General features: G+C 59.3%; 1 protein-coding gene across 13 annotated transcripts in view; it reads left to right on the forward strand.

Annotated features, from left to right (window-relative positions):
- Positions 1 to 24,197, forward strand: part of LOC117888795 (deleted in malignant brain tumors 1 protein-like) — a 160,835-nt gene that overhangs the window by 33,135 nt on the left and 103,503 nt on the right. For 7 of the 13 annotated variants that reach the window (XM_034792523.1, XM_034792535.1, XM_034792531.1 and 4 more), the window contains 5 exons: positions 2,836 to 2,847; positions 4,369 to 4,677; positions 8,773 to 9,102; positions 12,441 to 12,452; positions 14,034 to 14,342. In XM_034792523.1, the coding sequence (XP_034648414.1) occupies positions 2,836 to 2,847; positions 4,369 to 4,677; positions 8,773 to 9,102; positions 12,441 to 12,452; positions 14,034 to 14,342 (972 nt within the window). The remainder of the gene's footprint in view (positions 1 to 2,835; positions 2,848 to 4,368; positions 4,678 to 8,772; positions 9,103 to 12,440; positions 12,453 to 14,033; positions 14,343 to 24,197) is intronic. The other 6 variants (XM_034792525.1, XM_034792532.1, XM_034792529.1 and 3 more) reach the window with 4 other exon arrangements.

A 24,197-nucleotide genomic window follows, 5' to 3' on the forward strand; every position in this document is an offset into this window, starting at 1 on the left:
CCAAGAGCAGCGTTCACCCCTGTGCCCCCGCTGGGTAGTGATACAAACCACAGCGAGAACCTGAGGCACACACAGTAGTCGTAAAAATAATACAGAAAATTCCCACTTCATCATCCCCTTCCCCCAGGGCTGGGTGAGGCTTTGGGTGATGGGCTGCAATATGAAGGGTGAACTGCTGCCCTGTCTCCTCCCACCCAATCCCCTGGGCTCTGTCCCCAACCCCCTGGGCTCTGCACCCCACCCCATCTCCTGGGCTCTGCACCCCACCCGCTGGGTACTGCACCCCATCCCCTGGAGTCTGTGTCCCATCCCCCACCAACCCCTGCGCTTTTGCCCCTCATCTCCTGAGCTCTGCACCCCCCCCCCACCAACCTCTGTCCTCTTTTCCCCAGCCCCTGGGCTCTTTCCCTGATCCCCTGGGCACTGCAACCATCCCCCCACCCCTATCCCTACCCCAGGCTCTGCCCAGGGACAAAGACATGCAGAAGCCCCAGTGGAACGTAGTTCCCAGGGCTAAATGAACTGGAGCCCCGCCCTGCAGCTGGGTGGGGCAGCACCTGTCATGGGCGGGAGGGGAGCTCCCTGCCCCTGCTGCCCTTCGCAGGGGAAGAGCTCACCCTGCTGGGTGGGAGATGCCTAGGTTCTGCATGGCCTGGTTTGGAAGCAGAGGGCCCCTCTCAGGGTGTGTGCTGGGCCGCAAGGGCTGAGCAGGGGGTGGCTCTGCACCACATGGCAGACACCCTAACGGCCTGACCATGCCAGCAACCTGGCAACAGGGGCTCCAGCATCTCTGCCCTGGGCTGGGCAGCTCTACGCCGGGGAGATCGGTTCATGGCGCGTCCTCTGTGACAGAGCTTGGGAAGCAGTTGGCCACCCCAGCAGGTCACCACCTGCTCAAAAGCTCGTTACTCCTGGGTATTAACACCAACTTCCCTGAGCGCAAAGGCCCCGGGAACCGCAGTCAGGAGTGGGCTGGTGAGCCAGGCAGGGCACCTGGGAACCGTGAGCAGGAGGGGGCTAGCGAGCCAGGCAGGGCACCTGGGAAGCGCGGGCAGGAGGGGGCTGGCGAGCCAGGCAGGGCACCTGGGAACCGTGGGCAGGAGGGGGCTGGTGACCCAGGCAGAGGGCCTGGGAGCTGCATGAGGAGAGATCCACACACCAGAAGATGCAGCGCGGGCTGGCCCAGCCAGACACTCACTGACCCAAGGCAGCAGGGGAAGGCCAGGAGAGAGACACAACACAGCAGGCAGGGACAGGACCTGTGACGAGGGAGGTGGGTGTCAGCAGGAACCCGACTCACCTCCTGCATGGGGGCCGGTGGAGCTGGTGCTGTTGGTGGGTCCCTCGCCCAGGCCTGCTTTGTCAGGACGTCTCTCTCAAGCTAAGGACAACGACAGGCCAAGTGTGTCCCAGTGGGTCTCGGGGTCCCAGGAGCTGGGGGACAGCCAGATTGGGGGAGCGACCTCCTTCTGATCAACACATCTCCCACCTGTATCCCTCCCCCAAAGTTGTCTTCTAAGATACCTGCAAGCGGGTGGTGGGTGGAAGTGACCAGCCCCTCGGCAGAGGGTTCCTATCGGGTCAGGCTCCCCCCTCCCTCAACTGCCAATTGTGGGGAGCCCCATTCAGACCCAAAGCACCAGCTCCGCCAGAGAAGGAAGTGGAGCCGGCTGCAGAGATTCCGGGCAGTCAGAAGGGGAAGCAGTCAGAAAGTTGGGCCAGCGCCATGGGACTCAGGACAGTCTCAGAGTGGGGAGGTGCCTTGAGGTCCCGGCTCCCAGTCCCCTGCTCTAGCCAGCGGTTCCCACTTACTCCCCTGCTAATGCCAGAGCTAGAACCAAGGAGTCCTAGCTCCCAACCTCCCCCCCGACGACCTTCCTCCTCTAATCACCAGACGCCACTCACCTGCCAGAGCCAGGGAGAGATCCCAGGCGTCCCAGCTCCCACCCCCCCTGCTCTAACCACAAGACCCCACTCCCCTCCCAGAGCCGGTGCCAGCACTGGGGCCAGCACTGCCTGTACAGGGAGAGTGCCCCGCACTGAGCTCCTGCCCTGCTCCCTGCAGCACTGGCCATCCATTGCCACATCAGCGGGTTCATTTGCACGTAACACTATTGACCGCAGGGTCACTCCCCTGCCCTCCTCCCCCAGCCCTGGACATGCACTGAGCCCAGTGCCATGGTGCCAGGAAACGATCTTGTGACCAGTCCAAGGGCCGGCCCCTCACTCCGGTTCCTCCCATGCTGGCCTGGCAGTCCTGCGCCAGCCCTTAAAAGGGGCTTCCTGGGCAGGGTGGGGTGAGAGGAGCTTTTGGCACCGGATCGCGGCAGGACAGAGCTGCTCGCCCGGGGGAGCCATGGATCTGCGGCTGTGCCTCTTGCTCTGATTAATTGAGGGCCCCTCTGGGTGTGGAAGGCCGGGGGAGGTGCTGGCTCGGCAGCCCCTGCATCCCGGGTGTATCTCTGGTGGGGGTACAACGAGCTCGCCTGTTCTCCCCCCACCAGGGGATGTGGCTGAGCCCTGCCCTGCCGAGTTCCCGCACAGGGAGAGGGCCTCAGTCTGTGTGCTGGTGGGGCCAGGCAGTGCCCTCATGGGGCTGCTCTGTGCACCAGGGAGAGGAGCAGGGCAGAGCAGCCGATGGGCAGCCGGCCTGGGCCTCCTGCGGCTCCCCTGTTCCCCTGGGTCCCAGCACATGTCACTGCTGTGTCTGGCTCTAACTGTTCTGGACTCTGCCCTGACCGGCCCCACTTTCCTGCAGGTGCCTTGGGACCGGGAAGCTTTGGGGTGCACGGGCCCCTATCCGCTCCTGACAGTTTCCCCCTTCTCTCTCCCCAGGTACCTCCTCAGGTATGTATCTCTGGCCCCCAGGTGGCTGCCCTTTGCCAGAGCCCAGGCCAGAATCCCAACCCCCCTGGCATCACGGCTGGGGCCTGAGGAGAGATGACCACGGCCGCCCTTGAGAGAGTCAGCTGCCCAAGCACAGGTCCCAGAGTGCAACGGTGTTAAGGCAGGTTAGGTCGCAGAGTGCTACAGAAGCGAAGAGACTAACTGCGCGCAGATCCCAGCATACAATGGGAGTGAGGTGACTGCCTGAATGCAGATCCCATAATGCAATGGGAGCAAGGCACTAAGAGCTGCCGCTATGTGAGCTGTGACTCATTGCAATGGAGCATGTTCCCCTGGGAACATGACATCACCTTTCCTCCCCGCAGATCTAGTTTCTTCCTGTGCTGCCATCTCACTCAACATTGGCATCTGCCAGCCACATTGTGTTAGATCAAGGAAAGCAGAAACCCCAGCTATTTATCACCATCCCCCACCACACCCCTTACTTCTGCTGCAACTCTTAGCAAAAAAACTCACCTCCCTTGTGTGCACACTCAATCTAGCCCCTGTCCTCCAGGTCAGGGTGGCCCCTCTCTCCATGGGGTACCTGCTTGTTGTCACACTGATCCGGGCTCCCATTGTATCCCTGCCCTCACACAGCGCGCAGACCATGTGCTGTGAGCCTGGCGCATGAAGACTGTCCAGGCCGGGCAGCACAGGGCACACGATGGCCCTCCCAGTATGTATGCAAATGAGGTAGGAAGGAAGCTGCGCAGTCTAACCAGCCACCTGGGGGCAGAGTGCCCTGTATGCAAATGAGTGGGGGCAGGTAGGGACACGCCCGCCTTGCTCAAGGGAGCCAGGGTTTCTCCGCTCCAGCTGCCAGTCCTGGCCCCACAGCAGGGCACTACCTTGTCTCCCCAGGAGCTGTGTGCTCTGCAGGCAGGTGGGGGATCTCGAGGGGACACTACCCATCTTTCCCTAGTGATCACGTGGCCAATGGGAAGCTCTGGGTGTTTAATCCACATGATGCTGAGTGGAAATGGGAGCGAGGGGTAATGGGGAGGAGAACGAGCTTATGGATAAGGGACAGGATCGGGAGCCAGGAGTCTGGATCCACCCTTATCTTGGTCCCGATGTCCTATGGTTAGAGCAGGGAAAGTGGGCAAGGGGCGGGGGCCAGGTTCTGTCCCTGTCTCTGGCCAGGGTGTGGGGAAGGGGGGCAGGTTCTATTCCCTGCTCTGCACAAGGCTCACTGTGTGACCTGGGGTAAGTCACTTCCTGTCTCTGTGTCTCAGTTTCCCCTCGGTAAAGCAGGGGCACTGATGCTGCGCCATTTCCTGGGCTCAGTGACCTGTCTGTGCAGCATGTGGCAGGAGGGAGGTGCGGGAGAAGGGCCCAGGGTTAGTGTCGGGGGAAAGCCCATTCTGGCCTGCTCTGCACTCGCTGGCAATGCCTCGCGCTGAGCTGGGCCTGCAGCCCCTGGGGTCTCCCAACGCAGCCCTGGAGCAGGCGTCTCAGCAGCTGTGTTTGCTTTGCCAGACGTGAGGCTGGTAGGTGGCCCCCACCGCTGCGCCGGGCGGGTGGAGGTGCGTCTGGACGGGCGCTGGGGCACTGTGTGTGACGACGGCTGGGGCCTGAGCGACGTGGCCGTGGTGTGCAGGCAGCTGGACTGTGGGACGGCCATGGAAGCGCTGAGTGGTAAAGTGTTCGGCCCGGGCAACGAGTCAGACCCTGTCCTGATGACGAATGTGGAGTGCCAGGGGACAGAGGCAGCGCTGGGGAGTTGCCCTTACACGGATCCAGAAGACCTCTGCCAGCATGATGAGGACGCAGGGGCCCGTTGCCAAGGTGAGCTGGCCTGGAAAGCCCTGGTCCTAAGGGAGGGATGGGAGGATGCCTGGGGTCCCAGGGTGGGGTGCTCAGTTCTGACTGAGCGGCCTTGCTGGGTGAGCACTGCACAGTCTGCCCAGGGAGCAGGGAGGGGACCTGACATGTCCGGAGGGTGGGACAAGCAGGGCCTGGGCCTTGCTCTCTGGTGGGGGTACAGTGAGCTCGCCTGTTTCCCCCCTCGACAGGGAATGTGGCTGAGCCCTGCCCTGCTGAGTCCCCCCACAGGGAGAGGCAGGGCCTGCGCAACCCATTAGGAGACATAGGTGGTCGCCTAGGGCGCTGCAATTTGGGGGGCGGCGACCGTGGTGGTATTTCGGCGGCGGGACCTTCCGCCGCCTCTGTGGGGAGCGGGATTTTGGGGCGGGACCTTCTGCCGCTGAGGGCGGCAGAAAAGCTGGCGGCGCTCCTGGGGAGAGGGCCTCAGTCTGTGTGCTAGTGAGGCCAGGCAGTGCCCTCAGGGGGCTGGTCTGTGCACCTGGGAGAAGAGCAGGGCAGAGCAGTTGATGGGCAGCTGGCCTGGGCCTCGTGGGGCTCCCCCGTTCCCCTAGGTCCCAGCATGTGTCTGCTGTGTTTGGCTCTAACTGCTCTGGACTCTGCCCCACCTGGCCCCACTTTCCTGCAGGTGCCTTGGGACTGGGAGGCTTTGGGTGCACGGGCCTCCCTCTGCTCCTGACAATTTACCCCTTGTCTCTCCCAGGTGCCTCCTCAGGTATGTATCTCTGGCCCCCAGGGTGTTGCCCTTTGCCAGAGCCCGGGCCAGAATCCCAACCCCCGTGGCATCACAGCTGGGGCCTGAGCAGAGGTGACCACGGCCGCCCTTTGGAGAGTCAGCTGCCAAAGCACAGGTCCCAGAGTGCAATGGTATTAAGGCACCTGTTTGAAGTTAGGTTTCAGCATGCAATAGGAGAGTGGAGGTTGGCCGAGCGCAGATCTCAGCATGCAACGGGAGCAAGGGGGCTGCCTGAGGGCAGTGACGACATGACGACATGGCTGAGCAGAGAATTTTCTTTTATTTCCCTCCTCAGGGAAGGGAAAGTCATGAACTTGTTCAGGTCCATGTTCCACAAGTATCCTGTCTGAGTCAGCACTGACCCCAGTGCCCCAGCATGGTGCTAAGGGCCTGTACTGTAGGTAGGGGGGTGTCAGTAGTGGGCGCTCTCCCTTTGCAGTTGTTCTGGCCCTAATGCCCCAGTGCGGAGCCATGGGCCCCTAGCACGAGGAAGCCTTGTCTGTGCCCGCTGGGGGGAAGCTCCCTGACTCCCTCGGCCACAGGCCACATAAACTGTATCCTCTAGGCCTTGGGGAGGGGAGTGACCTCTCTCCAGGTTAGCAATAGGCACAATTCACCCCTCGGCCCTCCGAGCGTCCCCCTCCAGCACCCAGTCCCTGTCCCGCTGGGCATTCACAGCAGTCACAGATCTGCTGCTCCCAAAGGAACAGGCTCCCAAGGTGACCAGCTCCACCTCCCATCTCTGCCCCAGTCAATACATAGCCCTAGATCCCTTCATAGTCACATCAAGGACAAGTGATTTCACAGAGTGTAGAGATTCGAGGGGTACCAAGGAGAAGGGTTGGAAAGAAATGGTTCCATGGCCGATAAAATCATACCATGCTGACTAGAGCCTAGACTCATTGAACGAGATACTTTTCGGTCTGGTAGAGCAACGCTCACGCCACAGTTCTTACAGGGTTTCACTCCAGGCTTGGCTGTGATCTCCTGTTACTGAGACAAACGCTGTCAGCCGCCTCCTGGGTGAAAGGGAGCTCTTGTCCCCTCTTCTCTTTCTTTGTAGGTACAGACCATTGTCTCTTCCCAGAGGAGGTCTCTCTTCGGAGACTTGTGCTGAGGGTCCTTTGTCTTTGTAAATTATCAGGCCCCAGCTGGGCCCAGACAACGAATATAGCCTGTTTCCTCGGCTGTGCTTTGTTCTATGTGCTGATTGGCTCAGCTGAAGGGATTGCCATGGCACAGGTGACAAGCTTCACTTCAACACTTCTGGAGAGTCATATTCTACATTTTATATCTCTCTTCAGCTATGTCCCATACAAACATCTTGCCCCCATTAGAGTGACCAGTGGGCTGCTGTCTCTTGGTAGAGACCTCACATACCACCTCTGGTGAGCTATTGTGCATATATCTCACCCAGGAGATCCCCGTATAACTCAAGGTATCCCTGTGCCAGTTGGCATCTACTTATCTCTGGGCCAGACTTCTCTGCGGCACAATGAGGACCTGGGTAACTGCACCTTCCACTGGTTGGATTTGCTGTCAACGGAGCCTGCAGCCGCTCACTCAAACTAAAAATCCAGGGACAATTTCTCGAGTCCGGTTCCCAATCACTGTGTTCCATCGGATTTGCATTTCAGGGAATTAGTCCTGAACCTGTAACTTCCCCAAGAGCTGGACACAGTAGACACAATTCTTCCTTACTTCCTGTCCTACACAGCCTACATATTTCCCTGCCCTGTTTCTCAGCTGCCCTGTCCTACCCCAGAAGTGGCTGCATGTCAGTGAGGGGAGTCTTTTTCTCTTGTGTATGTCACAAGTCGATATCTATGTAACCCTTCTGCCAGTGGCATCGAAAGCGGCCAGGGCCAGGTTCCTTTCCAGCAATATAACACAGATACGGCTTGAGCATCCACCCAGTAACCTGGGACAATTACACACCACCCCCTGGGTGCTGCTACGAGGCAAAGTTTCCCCTCTTGCAAGCACAGAATCTCAGTGCAGAAAAGAAACTTTTTAATAAAAGGAAAAACAATGAGGAGTCCTTGTGGCACCTTAGAGACTAACAAATTTATTTGGGCATAAGCTTTTGTGGGCTAAAACTCACTTTATGAGATGCATGGAGTGAAAAATACAGTAGGCAGTATATATATTACAGCACATGAAATGATAGGAGATGCCTTTCTAAATGGGGGGTTAGTGGTAACGAGGTCAATTCAATCAAGGTGGAAGTGGCCAATTATCAACAGTTGACAAGAAGGGATGAATATTAACAGAGGGAAAATTACTTTTTGTAGTAACCCAGACACTCCCAGTCTTTATTCAGGCCTAAATTGATGGTGTCCAGTTTGCAAATTAATTCCAGTTCTGCAGTGTCTCGTTCCGGTCTGTTTTTGAAGTTTTTTTGTTGAAGAATGGCCACTTTTAAGTCTGTTATTGAGTGACCAGAGAGATTGAAGTGCTCTCCTACTGGTTTTTTTTCCTTCTGAAAATCCATCAGCACGCCAGTATCTCTGTCCCAGAATTGCTGCCCCTCTGTGAGGACACAGCTGTCAGCCCAGATCTACCATAATTCATCTGAGACTGGTTCTGGGCTGGCAGCACTAGACACGAGTGCAGCAATGGCTGACACAAAACGATGGTGCCAAGTCAGTCGTGGCAAGTCTGGAGGAACCGCAGGGGCAGGTGTTTGCTTCAGGAGGGGGCCGATCTGCTTGTAGGAAGTGTGCATTGCCTCTGCCCTGGTCGGAACCATTGTCAGCCTGGTGCGCAGCAGGTTCCTGCCAGGCGTCCCTGCGCTCCAGGCAGTTCTAAGGGGGATGGACTCTGGGTGAGGTTTTCAGGGAGCTATGGAGCCAGCACATGTAAATTCGATGCTGATGTCAGGCTAAGGCAACCGCTAATGACAGGGGTGACTGTGTTCAGCTCCCAGTGACCAAGATGCGTATCCCAGCGTCTACCCCACAGCACTGCACAGTGTCGCACTGGAGCGAATACCAGTGCCAGGAGTGAGGGTGTAAATCTGCTCCCCAGGAGGTTCTGCCAGCAGTGCGGGGGGTGATCTTTTTAAGTGCTCTAGTGGGAGCAGTAGGTCAGACTGCCGTCCAGTCTGCCTAATTAGGTGACAGCTGGCTCCAGGGGGAATGGACAAACTTCAACGTTGCCCAAGTGATTAGCCTGGTCAGTGGTGAGGAGCCCTCGACAGGCAGTGGCTGTGTGCAGAGACCGGTCAGACCCATCGGCGGGAGGTGCTACATTCCCCAGCGACAGGAGAGATCAGATGCACAGGAAGCTTCTTGAGTGTTTATTCCCTTGGATGTTTGCAGACGCTGGCATCTCAGAAGTGGCTCAGATCCGACTGGCGAACGGCCCGAGTCGCTGCGCTGGGAGGGTCGAGGTGCTTCACAACCAGCAGTGGGGAACCGTGTGTGATGACGGCTGGGACTTACAGGATGCCGGCGTCGTGTGCAGGCAGCTGGGCTGTGGGACGGCATTATCAGCCCCAGGAGGAGCTCGATTTGGGCGAGGATCTGACCGTATCTGGCTGGATGATGTCAACTGCACAGGGACAGAAGCTGCCCTCTCTGATTGCCGGGCTCGGCCTTGGGGAGTGAATAACTGTACCCACGGAGAAGATGCCGGTGTTGTGTGCTCAGGTAACTTGTATCCATCACATCACTGTGGGTGGTGCAGGGATCAGGCTGGGAAGCTTTCAGCACAGACCCAGCTCTCCTGTCTGAGTCAGCGCTGAGAGACAGACACCCCCAGCCTGCACTGCCCCCCCCCACCTCCAGTGCAGAGCTCTGTGGGATCCATCCCGAGATCATGCCCGACTGCCCCCACATTGGCACCATGCTCCGGGCTGCAGGCATCAGTCTGAGCCCAGCCCCCAGTAAAGAGGAAGGAGCTGGTTCGGCAGCATCTGCTTGTCTGTCTGTTCTGGGGAGCCTGTTTGCACTGGGCAGTGGTCTGTAACACCCATAGCCCCAGCACAGGGTGCTCCGCAGTGCAGGGCCCCCAGGGTCTGTGCTATGTGTAACTGGCCGGCTCCCGCCGCCTACCCTACTTAGCCCTTTGGCGCCAGGCAGGGCCGTGCTGAGTTCACAGCAGGCCAGGGAGACACGAGTGTCCCGTGATCAGTGCTGGGGCTTCCCTTGGCTCTCTGGACCCTCTGCTGATCTGGGTCGGTTTCAGTTCTTTAGCGACCCAGTCACGCCACCTAGCCAGCGAGGGGCCTCGCTTCTGCTGGGCTCCAAGAACAGCGTTAACCTCTGTGCCCCCGCTGGGTAGTGATACAAACCACAGCGAGAACCTGAGGCACACACCGGAGTCGTAAAAATAACACAGAAAATTCCCACTTCATCACCTCCCTTCCCCCAGGGCCGGGTGAGGCTTTGGGTGATGGGCTGCAATATGAAGGGTGAACCCCTGCCCTGGCTCCTCTCACCCCATCCCCTGGGCTCTGTGCCCCACCCCCTGGGTACTGCACCCCACCCCACCCCACCCCCTGGGCACTGCACCTCAGCTCATTCCCTGGGCTCTGTGCCCCAGCCCCCACCAACCCCTGCAGCTTTGCCCCCCATCTCCTGAGTTCTGCACCCCCCCAACCTCTGAGCTCTTCCCCCCACCCCCTGGGCACTACCCCCCGATCCCCTGGGCACCGCACCCCATCCCCTGAGCTCCACACACACACTCACCAACCCCTGGGCTCTTCCCCCGATCACCTGCACACTGCACCCCCCTCCCCCCACCCCAGGCTCTGGCTAGGGACAAAGGCATGCAGAAGCCCCAGCAGGATGCTTCCCCCAGGGCTAAATGAACTGGAGCCCCGCCCTGCAGCTGGGTGGGGCAGCACCTGTCACGTGGGGGAGGGGAGTTCCCAGCCCCTGCTGCCCTTCCCAGGGGAAGAGCTCACCCTGCTGGGTGGGAGATCCCTAGGTTCTGCATGGCCTGGTTTGGAAGCAGAGGGCCCCTCTCAGGGTGTGTGCTGGAGCTGCAAGGGCCGAGCAGGGGGTGGCTCTGCACCACATGGCAGACACCCTAAAGGCCTGACAATGCCAGCAACCTGGCCAGCAGGGGCTCCAGCATCTCTGCCCTGGGCTGGGCAGCTCTACGCCGGGGAGTTCGGTTCATGGCACGTCCTCCGTGACAGAGCTTGGGAAGCAGCCGGCGACCCCAGCAGGTCACCACCTGCTCAAAACCTCATTACTCCTGGGCATTAACACCAGCTCCCCTGAGCGCAAAGGCCCCGGGAACTGCCGGCAGGAAGGGGCTGGCGAGCCAGGCAGGGCATCTGGGAGCTGCATGAGGAGAGATCCACTCACCAGAAGATGCAGCCTGGGCTGGCCCAGCCAGACACTCACTGACCCAAGGCCGCAGGGGAAGGTCAGGAGAGAGACACAACACAGCAGGCAGGGACAGGACCTGTGACGAGGGAGGTGGGTGTCAGCAGGAACCCGACTCACCTCCTGCGTGGGGGCCGGTGGAGCTGGTGCTGTTGGTAGGTCCCTCGCCCAGGCCTGGTCTGTCAGGACGTCTCTCTCAAGCTGAGGAGAACGACAGGCCAAGTGTGTCCCAATGGGTCTCGGGGTCCCGGGAGCTGGGGGACAGCCAGGCTGGGGGAGCGACCTCCTTCTGATCAGCCCATCTCCCAGCTGGATCCCTCCCCCAAACTTGTCTTCTAAGGTGCCTGCAAGCGGGTGGTGGGTGGAAGTGCCCAGCCCCTTGGCAGAGGGCCCCTATTGGGTCAGGCTCCCCCCTCCCTCAGCTGCCATGTGGGGGGAGCCCCCCTTGGACCCAAAGCACCAGCTCCGCCAGAGAAGGAAGTGGAGCCGGCTGCAGAGACTCCGGGCAGTCAGAAGGGGAAGCAGTCAGAAAGTTGGGCCAGCGCCATGAGATTCAGGACAGTCATGGAGTGGGGTGGTGCCTGTGAGGTCATCCCTGCTCCCAGCCCCCTGCTCTAGCCAGCGGTTCCCACTTACTCCCCTGCTAGAGCCAGAGCTAGAACCCAGCAGTCCCAACTCTCAGCCCCCCTGTTCTAACCACCAGACCCTACTGCCCTCCCAGAGCCGGGGAATAGAACCCAGGAGTCCCAGCTCTCAGCCCCCCTGCTCTAACCACTACACCCCACTCCCCTCCCAGAGCCGGGCTAGCACTGCCTGTACAGGGAGAGTGCCCCCCACTGAGCTCCTGCCCTGCTCCCTGCAGCACTGGCCATCCATTACCACATCAGCGGGTTCATTTGCAGGCAACACTATTGACCTCAGTGTCACTCCCCTGCCCTCCTCCCCCAGCCCTGGGACACGTGCTGAGCCCGGTGCCATGATGCCGGGAAACGATCTTGTGACCGGTCCATGGGCCGGCCCCTCACTCCGGTTCCTCCCATGCTGACCTGGCAGTCCTGGGCCAGCCCTTAAAAGGGGCTTCCCGGGCTGGGTGCGGTGAGAGGAGCGCTTGGCACCGGATTGCGGCAGGACGGAGCTGCTCGCCCCGGGGGAGCCATGGATCTGCGGCTGTGCCTCTTGCTCTGATTAGTTGATGGCCCCTCTGGTTGTGGCAGGTACCCCCCCCCGCATCGGGGGGAGGTGCTGTCTCGGCAGCCCCTGCATCACGGGTGTATCTCTGGTGGGGGTACAATGAGCTCGCCTGTTCTCCCCCCACCAGGGGATGTGGCTGAGCCCTGCCCTGCCGAGTCCCCCCACAGGGAGAGGGCCTCAGTCTGTGTGCTGGTGGGGCCAGGCAGTGCCCTCATGGGGCTGGTCTATGCACCAAGGTGAGGAGCAGGGCAGAGCAGCCAATGGGCAGCTGGCCTGGTTCTCCTGGGACTCCCCCATTCCCCTGGGTCCCAGCACGTGTCACTGCTGCGTCTGGCTCTAACTGCTCTGGACTCTGCCCCGCCCGGCCCAACTTTCCTGCAGGTGCCTTGGGGCTGGGAGGCTTTGGGGTGCATGAGCCCCTCTTTCTTCCTGACAGTTTCCCCCTTGTCTCTCCCCAGGTGCCTCCTCAGGTATGTATGTCTGACACCCAGGGGGCTGCCCTTTGCCAGAGCCCAGGCCAGAATCCCAACCCCCCTGGCATCACGGCTGGGGCCTGAGCAGAGATGACCACGGCTGCCCTTTGGAGAGTCAGCTGCCCAAGCACAGGTCCCAGAGTGCAACGGTGTTAAGGCAGGTTAGGTCGTAGAATGCAACAGGAGCGAGGAGACTGACCAAGCGCAGATCCCATCATGCAACAGGAGTAAGGCGGCTGCCTGGGTCCAAGCACACAACAGGAGCAAGGCACTAAGAGCTGCCCCTATGTGAGCTGTGACTCATTGCAATGGAGCATGTTCCCCTGGGAATGTGGCATCACCCCCCCCCAGCTCTGGTTTCTCCCTGTGCTGCTGTCTCATTCAACACTGGGATCTGCCAGCCACATTGTGTTAGATCAGGGGAAATAAAACTCCCAGCTACTTATCACTATCACTATCACTATCACATGCCCCTGCCCCTGCCCCTGCCCCTGCCCCTCTTACTTCCTCTACAACTCTTAGAAGAAAAAGAAAAAAACACCAACTTAGCTCCCTTGTGTGTTCACACTCAATCTAACCCCCTGTCCTCCAGGTCAGGGTGGCCCCTCTCTCCATGGGGTACCTGCTTGTTGTCACCCTGACCCGGGCCCCCATTGTATCCCTGCCCTCACACAGCGTGCCGACCATGTGCTGTGAACATGGCACATGAAGACTGTCCAGGCCGGGCAGCACAGGGCACACAATGGCCCTCCCAGTGTGTATGCAAATGAGGTAGGAAGGGAGCTGCGCAGTCTAACCAGCCCACCTGGGGGCAGAGTGCCCTGTATGCAAATGAGTGGGGGCAGGTAGGGACATGCCTGCCTTGCTCAAGGGAGCCAGGGTCTCTCCCCTCCAGCTGCCAGTCCTGGCCCCACAGCAGGGGCACTACCCTGTCTCCCCAGGAGCCGTGTGCTCTGCAGGCGGGTGGACGATCTCGAGGGGACATTACCCATCTTTCCCTAGTGATCACGTGGCCAAAGGGAAACTCCGGCTGTTTAATGCACATGCTGCTGAGTGGAAATGGGAGCGAGGGGTAATGGGGAGGAGCTTATGGATAAGAGACAGGATGGGGAGCCAGGAATCCGGATCCACCCTTGTCTTGGTCCGGATGTCCGATGGTTATAGCAGGGAAAGGGGGGCCAGGAGCAGGGGGAGGGGGCCAGGTTCTGTCCCTGTCTCTGGCCTGAGAGGGGAGGGGAGGGAAGATGGGGCGGGTTCTATTCCCTGCTCTACACAAGGCTCATTGTTTAACCTGGGGTAAGTCACTTCATATCTCTGTGCCTCAGTTTCCCCTCTGTAAAGCAGGAGCACTGATGCTGCGCCATTTCCTGGGCTCAGTGACCTGTCTGTGCAGCATGTGGCGGGAGGGAGGTGCGGGAGAAGGGCCCAGGGTTAGAGTCGTGGGAAAGCCCATTCTGCCCTGTTCTGCACTCGCTGGCAATGCCTCGCGCTGAGCTGGGCCTTCAGTCCCTGCAGCCCCTGGGGTCTCCCCGCGCAGCCCCGGAGCAGGCGTCTCAGCAGCTGTGTTTGCTTTGCCAGACGTGAGGCTGATAGGTGGCCCCCACCGCTGCGCCGGGCGGGTGGAGGTGCGTCTGGACGGGCGCTGGGGCACCGTGTGTGACGACGGCTGGGACCTGGGTGACGTGGCTGTGGTGTGCAGGCAACTGGGCTGCGGGAAGGCCATGGAAGCGCTGAGTGGTAAAGTGTTCGGCCCGGGCAACGAGTCAGACCCTGTCCTGATGCTGAACGTGCAGTGCCAGGGGACAGAGGCGGCGCTGGGGAGCTGCCCGTACATGGATCCAGGGGACCACTGCCAGCATGATGAGGACGCAGGGGCCCGTTGCCAAGGTGAGCTGGCCTGGGGAGCCCTGGCCCTAAGGGAGGAATGGGAGGATGTCTGGGGTCCCAGGGTGGGGTGCTCAGTTCTGACTGAGCGGCCTTGCTGGGTGAGCACTGTGCCACTGCACAGTCTGCCCGGGGAGCGGGGAGGGGACCTGACAGGTCTGGAGGGTGGGACAAGCAGGGCCTGGGCTCTGCTCCCTGTCATGTCCCCTTGCTCCCTGGTGGGGGTACAATGAACTCGCCTGTTTCCCCTACCACCAGGGGATGTGGCTGAGCCCTGCCCTGCCAAGTCCCCCCACAGGGAGAGGGCCTCAGTCTGTGTGCTGGTGGGGCCAGGCAGTGCCCTCAGGGGGCTGCTCTGTGCACCAGGGTGAGGAGCAGGGGACAGCAGCCGATGGGCAGCCGGCCTGGGCCTCCTGGGGCTCCTCTGTTCCCCTGGGTCCCGGCACGTGTCACTGCTGTGTCTGGCTCCAACTGCTCTGGACTCTGCCCCGCCCGGCGCCACTTTCCTGCAGGTGCCTTGGGACCAGGAGACTTTGGGGTGTACGGGATCCTCTCTGCTCCTGACAGTTTCCCCCTTGTCTCTCCCCAGGTGCCTCCTCAGGTATGTATTTCTGTTGCCGAGGGGGCTGCCCTTTGCCAGAGCCCAGGCCAGGATCCCAACCCCCCTGGCATCACAGCTGGGGCCTGAGCAGAGGTGACCACGGCCACCCTTTGGAGAATCAGCTGCCCAAGCATAGGTCCCAGAGTGCAACGGAGTTAAGGCACCTGCCTGAAGTTAGATCCCAGCATGCAATAGAAGTGAGGAGGTTGGCCGAGCTCAGGTCCCAGCATGCAATGAGAGCAAGGGAGCTGCCTGAGGGCATTGATGATGTGACGACATGGCCAACAGAAAGTTTTGGGAGTTTAATGCACATGCTGCTGAGTGGAAATGGGAGCATGGGGTAATGGGGAGGAGAACGAGCTTATGGATAAGGGACAGGATGGGGAGCCTGGAGTCCGGATCCACCCTTGTCTTCGTCCTGATGTCCGATGATTATAGCAGGGGGAGGGGGCCAGGTTCTGTCCCTGTCTCTGGCCAGGGAGTGGGGTGGGGAGGGGGAGCAGGTTCTATTCCCTGCTCTGCAAAAGGCACACTATGTGACCTTGGGTAAGTCACTTCCTGTCTCGGTGCCTCAGTTTCCCCTCTGTAAAGCAGGAGCACTGCTGCTACATTATTTCCTGGGCTCAGTGACCTGTCTGTCTAGCATGTGGGGGGAGAAGGGCCCAGGGTTAGTGTCATGGAAAAGCCCGTTCTGCCCTGTTCTGCACTCCCTAGAAATGCCTCGTGCTGAGCTGGGCCTTCAGTGCCTGCAGCCCCTGGGGTCTCCCCGCGCAGCCCCGGAGCAGGCGTCCCAGCAGCTGTGTTTGCTTTGCCAGAGGTGAGGTTGGTAGGTGGCCCCCACCGCTGCGCTGGGTGGGTGGAGGTGCGTCTGGACGGGCCTTGGGGCACCGTGTGTGACGACGGCTGGGACCTGGGCGACGTGGCCGTGGTGTGCAGACAGCTGGGCTGTGGGCCGGCCATGGAAGCGCTGAGTGGTAAATTGTTCGGCCCGGGCCTGAAGTCAGACCCTGTCCTGATGACGAATGTGGAGTGCCAGGGGACAGAGGCGGCGCTGGGGAGTTGCCCTTACACGGATCCAGGGGACCTCTGCCAGAATTATGAGGATGCGGGAGCCCGTTGTGAAGGTGAGCGGCCTGGGGAGCCCTGGCTCTAAGGGAGGGACGGGAGGATGTCTGGGGTCCCAGGGTGGGGTGCTCAGTTCTTACTAAGCGGCCTTGCTGTTCCCTGTCTTGTCCCCTTGCTCCCTGGTTGGGGTACAATGAGCTCGCCTGTTTCCCCCCTCAACAGGGGATGTGGCTGAGCCCTGCCCTGCCGAGTCCCCCCACAGGGAGAGGGCCTCAGTCTGTGCTGGTGGGGCCAGGCAGTGCCCTCATGGGGGTGCTCTGTGCACCAGGGTGAGGAGTAGGGCAGAGCAGCCGATGGGCAGCCGGCCTGGGCTTCCTGGGGCTCCCCCGTTCCCCTGGGTCCCAGCACATGTCACTGCTGTGTTTGGCTCTAACTGCTCTGGACTCTGCCCCGCCCGGCGCCACTTTCCTGCAGGTGCCTTGGGACCGGGAGGCTTTGGGGTATACGGGCCCCTCTCTGCTCCTGACAGTTTCCCCCTTGTCTCTCCCCAGGTGCCTCCTCAGGTATGTATCTCTGGTGCCCAAGGGTACTGCCCTTTGCCAGAGCCCAGGCCAGGATCCCAACCCCCCTGGCATCACAGCTGGGACCTGATCAGAGGTGACCACGGCCGCCCTTTGGAAAGTCACCTGCCCAAGCACAGGTCCCAGAGTGCAACAGTATTAAGGCACCTGCTTGAAGTTAGGTTGCAGCATGCAAAAGGAGAGTGGAGGTTGGCCGAGCGCAGATCCCAGCATGCAACGGGAGCAAGGGGGCTGCTTGAGGTGACGACATGGCCAACGGGAAGCTCTGGGTGTTCAATGCACATGTTGCTGAGTGGAAGTGGGAGCAAGTGGTAATGGGGAAGAGAACGAGCTTAAGGACAAAGGACAGGATGGGGAGCCAGGCGTCCGGATACACCCTGGTATTGGTCCCAATGTCCTATGGGTTCAAGCACACAATGGGAGCAAACGGGAGCATGGCAGTAGGAGCTGCCCTATGTGAGCTGTGACTAATTGCAATGGAGCACGTACCCCTGGGAAAATGGCATCATCTTTTTCTCCCAGCAGCTCTGGTTTCTCCTTGTGCTGCAGTCTCACTCAGCGCTGGGATCTGCCAGCTACATTATCTTAGATCAAAGTGAGCAGAAACCCCAGCTATTGGTCCCCTGCCAACACCCCTTTCTTCCCCTGCAATTCTCAGCAAGAAGCTGCCAAGTCTGCCAACCCATGGCGTCTTCACACTTAATCTAGCCCCCCGAGTCATGTGCCAAGGTGAGAAAGCAGCGCTGGCACCAGGCCCTCACCCCCTGCCAGAGGCCCAGGTCAGGCAGCATGTGCCGTGGCCCCAGCTGAGCCTGGCAACAGCTGCCCTTCCTGGTTGGGCACACAGGGCACAGACAGCACAGCACTGGCGCCCCTGCCATGTGGGAGTCAGTGCCGGGTAAGCCCCCTCCATCAGCCAGGCCGTGCCTTTCCAGCATGTACTGGGGCACCGACCCAGCTGACCCCCCACTTCCTCGCAGAGCCCTTCGCACTGCGGCTAGCGGATGGCCCAGGCAAGTGCTCCGGGCGGCTGGAGGTGCGGTATGATGGGCTGTGGGGCACCGTGTGTGATGACAACTGGTCGGTGTCCAACGCCCAAGTGGTCTGCCGGGAGCTGGGCTGTGGCTTAGCCAAACCACTGGCCCCAAAGCTGCAGGACCGGCCCCGCTTTGGCCAGGGTACGGGGAAAATCTGGCTGGACGACATCCACTGCAAAGGCGCTGAGGAGACCTTGCAGAACTGTACCCACCGCTTCTGGAGCTACCACAACTGCACCCACCGGGAGGACATCAGCGTGATCTGCCAGGTGCATTGTCACACCCAGGGAGAGGGAGATACAGGGAGCCCCACAACTTCTGGGTTCTATCCCAGCTCTGGGAGGGGAGTGGAGTCCAGGGGGCTAGAACAGGGGGGCTGGGAGCCTGGACCCTGAGTTCTATCCCAGCTCTGGTAGGGGAGTGGGATCCAGGCAGCTAGCAGGGGGGCTGGGAGCCAGGACTCCTGGGTCCAGGCAGGGAGTGGCTATAGGCACTGGCTGTGTCAGTGAAGGGGTGAGGCTGGGGCTGGCAGAAGACACAGTTGGGTGAGGTGCCTGACACTCCCTGTATCCCTCACCCGAGGCCAGGGGCAGTGCTCCCTAACCACCTGTGCTCTCTTATTCCCACAGGACAACTGAGTCGGCCACAGCTCCTCCACAGCTTCCCATTGATTCCCCCCCGTCCCCGAGCTTTCAGTGCATCCCCCCTGCTGCCTGGCCCTTCCTCTCTGCTGCCAGACTCCCCAGCCCTGCCCGCCCAGCCTGGGGATGACTGTCAGCTGTGTAGGGGCATGGCTTGGTGAGTGCCTGGGGGGATTCCCATTTCAGGGACGAACACAGACGCCCAGGGCATTCCCCTCCCACTGGGTGCCACACTCTGTGGGCTGCAGCACAAAGCTGGCATGGACCAGGGCTCGTGTCTCACTAGCAGTGGGGCAGCTCGCCCTGGCAGGCCCCACTCGGAACATGGGTCTCCTGGCCGTTGCTCCAACTGCGGCCAAGGGTGTCGTCCCTGATAAACCTCGCCACTGCCAGGGTGGGGCTGCACCCCCCCTTCGGGGGCCAGGACACACGACTGTCTCTCCCGGATGGGGTCTGTGCTGCATGGAGAGGCAGGAGCTGGGAGGGGGAGAGCCCCGTGTGCCACACGCCATCCCAAGCTGAGCAGATATGAATAAAGAGCTGAATCTGCTGGATGACCGACTGCCCCGTGTCTGCCTGCGTCTGCCAAGCGCTCAGCGCTGCACAGGTGGGCCCAGGCCTCACCCAGCACCCAGCACAGGCCTCACCCCAGCTGGTTCACAGCTTGATGCTCCGGGAGCAGCCCAGTTCCCGAGAGCTGTGGGCAGAGGGGTCCGGAGTGGCCAGGCACAGCAATGCCCTAAGGAAGGAAGGTGCTGCCTCCAGAACTGGCCCAGAGACAGCGAGCTCCTGCAGGCTTTGGGAGTCCCGGCTTCGGCCAGTAGATGGCAACAGTCTGCATGACAGCACACACACCCCACTCATCACAGGGCTGGTCTACACTGGGGGCGGGGGGGGATCGATCTCAGATACGCAACTTCAGTTACGCAATTAGTGTAGCTGAAGTCGAAGTATCTAAGATTTAATTACCTGGGGTCCACACGGCGCAGGATCGACGGCCGCGGCTCCCCCATCGACTGCGCTACCGCTGCTCGCTCTGGTGGAGTTCCGGAGTTGACGGTGAGCGTGTTCGGGGATCGATATATCGCGTCTTAACGGGACGCGGTATATTGATCCCGGATAAATTGATTGCTACCCGCCGATACGGCGGGTAGTGAAGACGTACCCACAGTCAGTCTCTCCCAGGGCTGGGGATAGAACCCAGGAGTCCTGGCTCCCAGCCCCCTGCTCTCAGCAGCTGTCCCCGTTCCCTCATGACTGGCTGGTTTCCCTGCCGGCACTGGGCCAGTGTAACCTCTCCCAGCGTCTCTGGGCTGTGACCATGTGTCCTGGAGTTGGGGGCTGGAGGGGCATCCTCTTTTTGTTCTGGTGCAGGTGAGGCAGATCCTCCTCCCGAGGGGTCCCCATTGTCCCCCTGTGCACAGCTCCCCTGCCCAACCTGAGCGGGTGGTTGGGGCCCTACAGTCAGGGAAGGGGGGACCATGTGTCTGGGAGCCCTTTCCTCCCCTTCATGGCACCCTCTGCAGCTCCCGACCTCCACAGGTCGGGGGGCGGGGGGTGCTGGGGAGGGAGTGGACCCTGGGCCCTAGGAGGGGGAGTGCTGGGGAGAGAATGGACCCTGCACCTTGACTAGGGGAAGGGGGTTGGAAACGGAGCTGATCCCCTGCCCTCAGGAGGGGAGGGGTGCTGGGGAAGGATCTGACCATGTGCCCTGAGGAGGGGCACGCCGGGGATGGTGAGGACCCTGTACCCCAAGAAGGGGAGGGGTTCTGAGGAGGGAGTGGACCCTGTGCCATGAGGAGGGTAGGGGCGCTGGGGAGGGGCGCTGGGGAGGGATTTGTTGCGTACACTGAGTTTTCCTTCTGTGTCCGTCACTGAGAAGCATTCCCAGATCTTGTTTCTTTCATGCATATCAGGTTCTTCTTTTCTTTACAGCACCCCATGATTGCCTTCTTAGGGCAGATTACATCAGACACACCTGGCTCCTGGCTCTGGGCTCTTTTCTCTTTGGGGTTCCTCTCGGCCCAGTCCCACATATACTCCCTTGTTCACTCTCCCTTATCTCCCACACACACTCCCTTGTTCACATTCTCTCTGATCGGGTGATGGAATATTGCAAAGCTGGACGGTTCATACAAATGGTAACTGAAAAGGTCACAAAGCTTGCGAAAGTTACAAAACTTAAAAGGCTATGATAACAATAACTAAAGTTACAAAGTTTGCAAAAGGTTACAGAACTTAATGATCATACTAGCAATGACTGCAAAGTTACAGATCTTACAATTGCATTCTACTGGATTGTGCGGAGGCTTTACATAACAGAGGGGAGGGGCGCTGGAGAGGGAACTGACTCTGTGCCCCGAGGAGGGAAGGGACACCAGGGAAGGTTCTGACCCTATGGCCCGAGAAGAGGAGGGGCGCTGGGGAGGGGGTATCATAGAATCATAGAATCATAGACTTTAAGGTCAGAAGGGACCATTATGATCATCTAGTCTGACCTCCTGCACAATGCAGGCCACAGAATCTCACCCACCCACTCCTGTAACAACCCCCTAACCTGTGTCTGAGCTGTTGAAGTCCTCAAATCGTGGTTTAAAGACCTTAAGGTGCAGAGAATCATCCAGCAAGTGACCCATGCCCCACGCTGTAGAGGAAGGTGAAAACCTCCCGGGGCCTCTGTCAATCTGCCCTGGAGGAAAATTCCTTCCCGACCCCAAATATGGTGATCAGCTAAATCCTGAGCATGTGAGCAAGACTCAACAGTCAGAAACCCAGGAAAGAATTCTCTGTAGTAACTCAGATCCCACCCCATCTAACATCCCATCACAAACCATTGGGCATATTTACCGCTAATAGTCAGTGACAAACTGGGACTGTTCTTGCTGGGGTGTGGGAATGCTGACAGGGGAGTGTGACTAGGATGGTCTGCATCGGAGGATGGGAGTCTGCCCGAGGGAACATACCTGAGCTTGTAACATGAGAACCCAGGAGGGGGTTGGAGGTCAGGTGACTCCGGGGCCCGGGAAACTGAACAAAGGCTGTGGGAGGGGTCGCTGAAAGCAGAGTGCTGGAAGCAGGCTGGAGAGATGGCTGGGAGGCAGAGAGATGGCTCTGACCCCCCAAGGGGGGTGGGCTGGCATGCCCTGGGACCCCAAGCTGGACCTAACTAAGGGGGGCCCTGTTGTCTGTGCCTGCAAGACCTGTCTTGGACTGTATTCCTGTCATCCAAATAAACCTTCTGCTTTACTGGCTGGCTGAAAGTCATGGTGAATCGCAGGAAGCCGGGGGTGCAGGGCCCTGAGTTCCCCAATACTCCGTGACATAGTCAAAGATCAATTAATTGCCCAAATTAGGCTATCCCATCATACCATCCCCTCCATAAACTTATCAAGCTTAGTCGTGAAGCCAGGTGTATCTTTTGCCCCCACTGCTCCCCTTGGAAGGCTGTTCCAGAACTTCACTCCTCTGATGGTTAGAAACCTTCATCTAATTTCAATTCTAAACTTCCTGATAGCCAGTTTATATCCATTTGTTCTCGTGTCCACATTGACACTGGGCTTAAATAATTCCTCTCCCTCCCTGGTATTTATCCCTCTGATATACTTATAGAGAGCAATCACAGACCCTGTGTCTTGAGGAGGGGTGTTGTGGAGGGAGAGGAACTTGTACCCTGAGGAGGGGAGGGGCGGGGCGCAGGGGTGGGAGCTGACCCTGAGACCTGAGGAGGGGCGCTGGAGAGGGAGCTGACCCTGCACCCCAAGGAGAGGAGGGGTGCTGGGGAGGGAGTAGACCTTGTTCTAAGAGGCGGGGAGGGATTCTGAAGAGGGAGTAGATCATGTGACCCGAGGAGGGAAGTGGCGCTGGGGAAGGATCTGATCCTGTATCCCAAGGAGGGGAGGGGTGCTGGGGAGGGAGCTGACCAAGTGCCCTGAGGAGGGGCGGGATGCCAGGGTGTGACGCCGTAGGGAACGGGGCGGATTGACCTGGGAATGTCATCTAGTTTTACTGGGACTGTCTGCATTGCGGATGGGATAGCAGGGGGTGACTTTACTTGAGCCTGTAACCTGAGCCAGGAGGGGGGTGGGGCCAGGTGACACCTTTGTCCAGGAAACTGGACAAAGTCTCGGGGAGGAGCTGGGGGGAGGCTGAGGAAGACTGCAGGAGGGGGGTTTCAGTTTGGAGCTGGCTGGGGAAATGGAGGGAACCCCCAGGACTGGGGTCTAAGCTTCCTGCCCCCCAGAAGGACGTGATTGAGGGGTCCTGGTTGTACCTACAAGCTCTGTTTGGGACAGTGTTCCTGTTGTCCAATAAACTTTCCGTTTTACTGGCTGGCTGAGAGTCACGGTGAATTGTAGGAAGTGGGGGTATGGGGCCCTGACTTCCCCACACTCTGTGACAACTGGTGGCAGTGGTGGGATCTACTGTACTGCGTAGACGGCGCTTCATGCAGTAAGTGACTGGGGAAAAATAAAACGAAGGGGGATTGACAGGGACCGGGTGTGCTGAAGATTCAGAGAGGAGCAGTCTCAGGGGCTGAGGAGTTTGCGGCTCAACTCTGGGAGAGAGGTGGTGACCTGGAGAAGGGCTGGCACACAAGGGGTTACTGTGAGTCTACAGGCCGGCGAGTGGCCAGCAGGAAGATGTATAGTAAGCACCTTAAGAGCAACCTGGTCAAGCTGTGCAAGCAGAGGGACCTGCACATTGGGAGGCTCACCAAAGAACAGTTGATCGCCCAGCTGGAGGAGGGAGATCACTTGGAGGAGCCAGTCCTTGTCTCTGAGGGAAGCTGCCTGGCAGATGTTAGGCGATGGACCCCAGTGTCTGTCCTGGCTGGGAGGGGTCAGATGGCTGCCGAGGGCGCTCCAAGACCCCTCCTTCCTATGCCTAGGGGAGGGTCTGGAAGGAGCCCAGCGAATACCGAGGGCACTGTGACCCCTCTGGCCAGCAGGGGATCCTCCCAGCGGAGCTCCCCATCCCTGGAGCTGAGGCAGCTGGAATAGGAGAGGGAGCTAAAACTGAAAGAGTTGGAGCTGAGGCAGCAGGAACTGCAGGAGGAGTGAGAAGAACGGGAAAAACAGCATCAGCATGAACTGGAACTGGCGAGGCTGAGGAGCAGAGAGCCCCCTGCTGCGGTTTGTGAGGGGGGGACCCAGGACTGCATGGAGCTTTGACAAGTGCATCCTGGCCCAGCGTAAGGAAAGGGAAGACATAGATGAATTCCTGATTGCCTTTGAGAAGGCCTGCAAGCTGCACAGGGTTATTTATAGATTCATAGATTCTAGGACTGGAAGGGACCTCGAGAGGTCATCGAGTCCAGTCCCCTGCCCGCATGGCAGGACCAAATACTGTCTAGACCATCCCCGATAGACATTTATCTAACCTACTCTTAAATATCTCCAGAGATGGAGATTCCACAACCTCCCTAGGCAATTTATTCCAGTGTTTAACCACCCTGACAGGAACTTTTTCCTAATGTCCAACCTAGACCTCCCTTGCTGCAGTTTAAGCCCATTGCTTCTTGTTCTATCCTTAGAGTCTAAGGTGAACAAGTTTTCTCCCTCCTCCTTATGACACCCTTTTAGATACCTGAAAACTGATATCATGTCCCCTCTCTGTCTTCTCTTTTCCAAACTAAACAAACCCAATTCTTTCAGTCTTCCTTCATAGGTCATGTTCTCAAGACCTTTAATCATTCTTGTTGCTCTTCTCTGGACCCTCTCCAATTTCTCCACATCTTTCTTGAAATGAGATGCCCAGAACTGGACACAATACTCCAGCTGAGGCCTAACCAGAGCAAAGTAGAATGGAAGAATGACTTCTCGTGTCTTGCTCACAACACATGTGTTAATGCATCCCAGAATCACATTTGCTTTTTTTACAACAGTATCACACTGCTGACTCATATTTAGCTTGTGGTCCACTATAACCCCTAG

This window comes from Trachemys scripta, chromosome 16, assembly GCF_013100865.1.
Source record: "Trachemys scripta elegans isolate TJP31775 chromosome 16, CAS_Tse_1.0, whole genome shotgun sequence".
NCBI classification, from domain to species: Eukaryota; Metazoa; Chordata; order Testudines; family Emydidae; genus Trachemys; species Trachemys scripta.